The sequence below is a fragment of the Ischnura elegans genome, chromosome 6, assembly GCF_921293095.1.
Source record: "Ischnura elegans chromosome 6, ioIscEleg1.1, whole genome shotgun sequence".
Classification (NCBI taxonomy): domain Eukaryota; kingdom Metazoa; phylum Arthropoda; class Insecta; order Odonata; family Coenagrionidae; genus Ischnura; species Ischnura elegans.
In genome coordinates, this window is record NC_060251.1 from 77975820 (window position 1) to 77983322 (window position 7503).

Sequence of the window (7503 nt, forward strand, 5' to 3'; positions counted from 1 at the left end):
ATTGTTAAGGTCTTAACCTCGTAGAATTCCGTATTAAATTTAGAAAAATAACAAATCTTGCTTTGTACAAATTTACCTTTACGAATGAGTCATGGAAATGATACAGAGTATCGAAACTACTCAATGATTAAAGGTTAATTTGTAGAAAGCATAGTTATTTTTCCTGGCTTGAGCTCAGGGAACATTCACAATCTGCCAAAATGTGACAATTAGTAATTTCGGCATTGGTATTTCGTGTATTATCAAGCATAAAATAAAATCAGAAAAAAGGGGCCCCAACAAAAATAAAACAGTTTCTAGAACCGGAAGTAATCAGAATTTATGAGCATGACTAGTGCTCACACATCATACGCGAGTTTATTCACTGATGGCAATGAAACACATTTTATTTTCGTTATATTTACTCGGCGTATCTTAATTTTGGCAGTTTTAAATTCCGGAAAAGGCGGAATGACACATTTATCTACAACGGCACTGAGGCTTTAAGTTTTTCTGGATGGGAAAATACATCTTTGAGGGGAGGAGGGACACGCTGCAATGGAGACAGGGAGGATATTTCGCTACGTCTCGGGCGTCATAATCAGCACATGTCGGGGGACACACTAAAGCCTAAGGAAAGGGAAGAAGGACCACTTCCCCACAACGCAAACCATGTAACCCCCTTGTATGCATGATACCCCAACCCGCCTCCCCACACGCGGTACCAAAAGACATAATTATCGCCGTCAACCGCCATCGTTACATGCCATCCGACGTCGTCAACGGGCGTCGACAAGGGTCTCCCTCACTCCATCCGAAAAAAAATGAGAGCATCGCCGGGCGACGGGATCTACGCCCCCAAGCTAACATATAACCACCTCCCTATACACACGGCCAACCCTTCTCCCCACATTCATCCCCGATCCGCCATTGAAACGCACACTACAGCAACCACGAAGCGGATGAAAAATACGCTAACCCACTCTTTTGGCACATTGTAGAGCGCCATCGCTGACAGCTTGTTACTTTAGGCATCTCTTCTCGGGTTTACCCGCCCGCCACAAGGAGACCACGGCGATAGGTAAGTGCTGTCATTGAAGCGGATTAAAATTATTTTGATGAGATTATATTCCCTATTTCCCTGCACACACCTCCGCATAATTTAATCATACAATGTCTCGCATGCTGTTCAATACGAGGCAAACGTTGGAATTTATGAAACGCTTGAACTCAGGAGTGGAAAACGTAACTATGAAGATTTGAATTTTATGACTATAAGACCCGATGAAAATGGAACAAAAACTCAATACAATAATTAGATGGTCTAGTTCTTGGGCATCGTAGGTCTCAATTTTGTAAAAGAAAATCTTTGTTGCACCCAAAAATAGATAATATTCAATTTCGCTGTACATTACACCTCATTTTCCAACAATTTCCACGGCATTTTCACAATTCTGTGCCGATGGCGTTTTTCCTAAAATGAACAGCTTTAAAAAATTTGAAAAGAGCCAGATTTTTTAAATATAAAGAAGCTAATTTTGATTCGGTTGGGCTAGGTATTTCCATAAGCATATAAACATAACATATCAAAAGCATAACTGAGAATTTTCCTCACCTGTAAATTACTAATTTAGAATAAACGCAAAATACAACGAATTCAACGTGAGATAAAAAATTGTATAACACCTACAGCCACTTTCCACCAATTAATTTCGGTCGAACAACGATCTACTAAAAATTATGCCAAACTTGAGCCTTCGCATGCAGGACATTCTCATGTTCCATCAATCACTAACTCTGGCATCCCTGAATTCCGTAAACATTGGAATTAAGATCCTAAGCACGTGCAAGTATACAACCCCTCAAAATGAATCCGCGGACGGCTCAAGAAGGAATTAATTTTTACGAAAATAACTGGAACCAGCAACACTTCTATCGGCTCTAGGCTAGGCGAAGGATATGCGGCGTGGAAGAGCTAGAAGGAAATGGGAAATAGGAAGAGGAGAATGGGTATTTAAAAAAAGGAACCATCCTCGGCTAGCCTCCTTTTGGGTTTCACGTGAGAGACATCTTTTCTTGCGTGCCCGAAATTTCCCGAAGCTTTACAAGGGACACACACCGTGGTTGTATATCTGCGGGAAGCAGATGAAAAAATAACGAACCCTAGGTACTCCTTAGTTCCTTTGACGCAAACGGGAGGGAATGTGGGAGGGCGCTTGAGTGAGGCGCCCGTTACCGAAGAAGGCCATGGAGAAGAGGAGGAGGTTCTCCCTTCCGCGTTAAATGGATTACGGCGACGCGTCCCTGCACGCTCCTTTTCAAGTTTATGCGAATGACCCAATGGAGTCATGCATGCGATGGGGAAGGCGGACAAGAGGGGCGTTGTGTTGTGAGAAACTAGCGACCAAAAAAATAAAAAAACGAAAAAAGTTGCGAGCGCGGAAGAATGCAATTTTCGCACTTTTTCATATCGCGGGCCGCATAAATAGGATCTTCGCGTGGGAAAAAAGAAAGGCGAAAAAAGGTGGAAGTGAAAAAATTAAAATCTCTGGGATCGAGTGTGGTTACATAACGATGTAAGCGGGGTAGTTGGTGGAGCTAGAAAGCGACAAAAGAGATCACTGACGTGGAATACGAGGAAGAATTTCAGGGACAGGGCCAGGAGAACCAAAGCCTGTGCGAAGGTTGCGTCGACACAGCCCCCGCCTCACGAGCTACTTTCGTTTATCTCCAATCACGAGTTGTTTCATGCTTAATCTCGTTAAATTCTAACATATAAATAAAATGCTAAATGGGTTTATATATCCAATACTTTTTTGTTTGTTTTTGGAAGGGGGTGAATTTTCTTTACCCAACAGGCTTTACAGCAGTTTGTTAGAGGTGCAACCACTCTGTTAAGTGATAATGGAGTTAGCTTCAAATAAGCATGAACCATTCGTTCTGTTACGAAGTCGTTTAGCTAGCTAGAACTGCCATGAAGTGAAATCCCAAACGTGTCTCCGTTGATGAAGATAGTTTAATACATCTGAATAACGAATAAAACCAATAGCTTATGAAAAGATGAATACCTGAACACTGTAATTAATTCATGTTAACTTAAATTACTCAATGAATACTTTCACTACCAAGTTAAAGCGAAGGAAAATCATACTTTAACTTATAGCCGGTAACTAATAATTATGGAAATTTCATTGATGTTTTCAACACTATCATGACTAAGAATATGACTATGCGTACTTTGGAATGAAGAAACATCAGGAGAAATATTTTTGAGAGGTGAATAATGATTCCATCCGTACACGGATTATGAAAAATAAATTCCAGCGAACTTTAGGAAATGATACAAGTATCCAATTCGAAACTAAAGAAATGAGACGGTATGAAGCCAATAGTTTCGTTAGCAGGGAATCATCCAGAAGCCACTCACAGCCAGATATCGACCGAAAAGAATCCCTTTAAAACGAAAAGGTGCCACGGGAAATAACATTGCCGCGCATGACATCAGCGATGTGCCGGCTGGACGGAGCCCGCCACTTGGGTGGCGATCAAGGCGAACGGCGACTGGGGATCGGTGGCGCGGAGACGAAGGAGATATGAAATACCGGAGTCTTCATCCAACGGCGAAAGTGTTTAATAGGGTACATGAGGAAAGGATATGGAGCGAAATCGATTGGATGACAAAAGCATGAAGGCTGATATACCCGACCATCGACTCAAGTTGCAACAAGAGATGATACACGCCAGTGGATGCGAAAAAAACAAAGCGGTTATGCTTTATTAATGCATTCAGTTAGGGCCGTAAATCTCTGAGAAAAGCAAAACTCTTGAAAAGTATTAACAGCTATTTCTTCATTATTTTAAAATGAAAGGCAATGCAATACTGCAACGATAGAATAAAAATACGTTTTTATTTTATTTTGATCATTTCTTCGTTACAGCCGCTAAAAAGCAGCGCAGCCTGGAAAGGTCAGTTAGAATTTTAAATAATATAGCGTTTAATTGACAAATTAGCTAATCCATTGCGTTCACATTCAATGAATAAAGATCAAAGTTTTTTTTATCTAGAGCATAATTGGCAAGATTAGTAGCAACCAAGGCCATGAGTGAGTGCGGTATTAAGTAAAAAAAAGTGCACTAAACTACTTATCTGGGCAGTGTCACCAGGCACTTCCATTTAAATGGATTAAGGATTTGCAGTTATGGCTTTACTACTCCACTATTTTGGCAGTCGTAAAAATATGAACGTATATAAACAACTGGTGAGCATTTTCCTTAAATTTTATTTATTTAACATCTGGTCAAGCTTTCCTCAAAGTCAGAACTAAAATGAACAATGTCTCGTAATGACAGCAGGAATCCATCCTTACCTTCTACATCTACATAATACCCTGCGAGCCACCTCTAGGGTGTTTGGCAGGGGGTGACAAATCACCACCATGCATCATACAAGAGGACCGTCACATACACACCGCAAGGTCATAGAAATATTACGCATACTACCAAAATGTACATGCTTATTCATAAAAAAAACTTGCTAATGGTTAGTAATTCCTAGAGTAAATACATGCAAGGTTAGAACTATGAAAAAAAACATGCAATGAGTGATCCTAGCGAGCAACGCCATTAATCCTATCAATTGAGATAACGTTACTATCCTTAATAGCACGAGGGAAGAATGACATTTTAAATCTCTCTGTTTTGCAGTCCTTTTCTTTTATTTTATTATCATGATCACGTCTATTATAGTGCGATGGTAAACAAAGGACGTGATTCACGTCGTCTAAGAAAATATCTTCTTCGAATTTCCTAAGTAAGTTAAGCCTATACTTCGATCTACGCTCCTGTAAAGATTTCCATCCTAACTCGTGTAACATGCTGGAAACGCTACACTTTTTGACGTAACAACTCATCAGAAATCTGGCCGCCCTGCGCTGTACTCGATTGATTTCAGCTATTAGTCCTACTTCGTAAGGGTCCCATACGCTAGCAGCATATTCTAAGCGAGGCCTCACTAGAGGCAGGCAGGTTATTTCTTTCACCTTACGAGATATTGAAAAATTTAAGTCTGTCAATTCAATGGCATTAGCATGAATTACGCGATAGCGAGTGGATTATGTAAAAGTCGAAAGACAGAGGAAAGAAATAAAACCATACGAAAGGAAATAAATATAAACAACGTACATAAAGACTTATCCGATTGGAATGGCGGTGAATGGCCGATAAATAGGGTACTTTCGTACAACTATTAACCAATTTAAAAGATAAAACGCGACTCATGGTACAAGATGAACAATAAATTCATTAAATATATTGACGCATTCTAACGTTACAACTGGTATACGTGTATGAAAAAATATATCCATTTTAATATCCCATTTATATAAGGTTAAAATGTTGAAGGCCAAATATATTGAAGAGTAGAACAACCTTTGGTGTAATGCCAACGACCTGAGACAACTACAAATATTTCCCAACAGGGAGGTATTAGCCAAAAATAAGCCAACATATCACACAATTCCGAAACTTTCACGCCAACGATAAACCATGCATCACAGGTGCAAGACAACCAGGACTCGGATTTGGCTTAGGAGGTGGGTCAAAGAGGACACCTGCAAACGTGCTTATAGCCCATGGCTGATTTGAAAGGTAATCTGAATGCATAACATACCGCAGCCGAGAGGAATAGATGAGTCAACTGATAGCCGAAATTTTAGTTTGGCATTACATGGAAGAAGGCACAGATAAAAGAAAGATATTGATAAAACAATAATAGCTTATTTTTCCTTATTAAAAATTCTCTTCGCAATATTCTTCGAAACTATCAATTAAAAACTTAGTATTTATGTTCTCCTTCAAAAATGAAGAGGAATATGCTAGGCCCAAACTAGAATCGGCAAGCATAACAAGAACAAAATTACCTTAAAGAAAATCAAATTTAAGACCTGCAGTCTATTAAGCGAAGGAGACGGCAGCATTTTTCTGTAAATATGCAAATTGTAAATCGCAACTGATACTGCTATTTAAAGTTGAATATTTAATAAACGCAAGTCAAATTAAAAGTTGGCAGTGTGAGTGAAAAGTTACACTGAAATAGATACTTTAAAAGCCCTCCACGTAAAAATTGAGACGCGGCCCTTAATTTAAGATGAAGCCTTGAATAAAGAACGCCATTCGTGAAAATTGTGCCGTACAAATACAATTCGTAAGTTAAGAGCAGATGTGTTTAGAAGATAAGACCTAGAGCTATTCCGGACGCGGCGAAATTTCCTGAGCATTGTTGAGCAACGTTTGAGCATTTTTCATTCCAAAACTAAAAACCAACCTCTTCGATGTAAGTCCTAACGAACACCATATAAGCCTCCGCCTCGGCTTGCAGCACCCGCCGGATAGCGTCGCCAGACACGGGGATTGGTCTTTTGATCCCTTGACCATCGCGAGGCCGCTGCTCAGCTCCCGGACATCCCTTGACTAGACACACAGCTTCCGACTCATCCAAGTCCATCTCATCATCCATATCCTCGTCTTCATCATCGTCGCTTGAACTGAGACCAACGTCTTCCCCACCACTGTCTTCCATTTCGCACGACGATGAGCTCGAACACAAGTCCGCAGCTGATGCATCAGTATCGCAACAGACCACGAGATCCAAGGGGGATGGTGTAAGACTATTTTCCAGGACTCCGGTGCTGTCGGCTTCGACGGGCGATGGAGGAAATCCTGAGTTCCCAACGGACGATCCGATGGTGGTTTTATCTTCATTGTCGGCGTCAGTCTTCTCCTGTTTCAAGACCACTTTTTCTGGTGAGCGGTGCCGAACAGAGTCCTCCACTTCTTGCACGGGGATGGGAAGGAATTTATCATCACTCTCCTCGAAATCCCAAGAGGATTTTGGACTTGTGACACAGTTACCTTCCGCTTCGGCAACCTTCTTCACCAACGCGATCGGTGATTCCTTTAACTTTTTCCTCAAAATAGCTTTTGTTTCGCTTTCCATAGTATTCTCCACCACTGTATCTTCACACTTTCTCATCTTAGTCGATAAAAACGACTTGGCACTCTCTTTACCCTTGTTGAACACCTTAACCCAACCGCCACTGTCCAGGCCAGTAGTTTTCCAGGAAACAACACGCAAAGAGTCTACCCCTGCCATCGCCACGAGGACCGTCACAACAGAAAAAAAAACTTTTGGCGAAATGAACGGCGAATCGTCACTGAAATAAATCTAAAAAGAGTACCATTGCAAACGGCTCACGTCGGCGAAAGACCGACAAGCACAATCGAAATCCTTCTCATCCACCATTCGTCAGGTAGCCACTCGGAATAAATGAAACAAAACCGAAAACACTCCGTACCACAAGATTTCAGTACACAAGTCAAAGCTCACAGAAAGCGAGGAAAAGAATATCGATGCGTCCATTCCAGCACTAGTCAAAAATGAACTGCAACTGGCAACGCCAAACCTACGACCAAGACAAGGGAAAACTGACTTGCAAACGTCAGATATGCTCCCTTCTCTTCCTCGCT

The 7503-nt window shown here is 41.1% G+C and overlaps 1 protein-coding gene across 1 annotated transcript in view; it reads right to left on the reverse strand.

The window, feature by feature from the left end:
• Nucleotides 1-7129, reverse strand: part of LOC124161405 — a 165687-nt gene extending 158558 nt beyond the window's left edge. The window contains exon 1 of the mRNA XM_046537722.1: nucleotides 6302-7129. Within this exon, the coding sequence (XP_046393678.1) occupies nucleotides 6302-7129 (828 nt within the window). The remainder of the gene's footprint in view (nucleotides 1-6301) is intronic.
• Nucleotides 7130-7503: the final 374 nt, after the last annotated feature.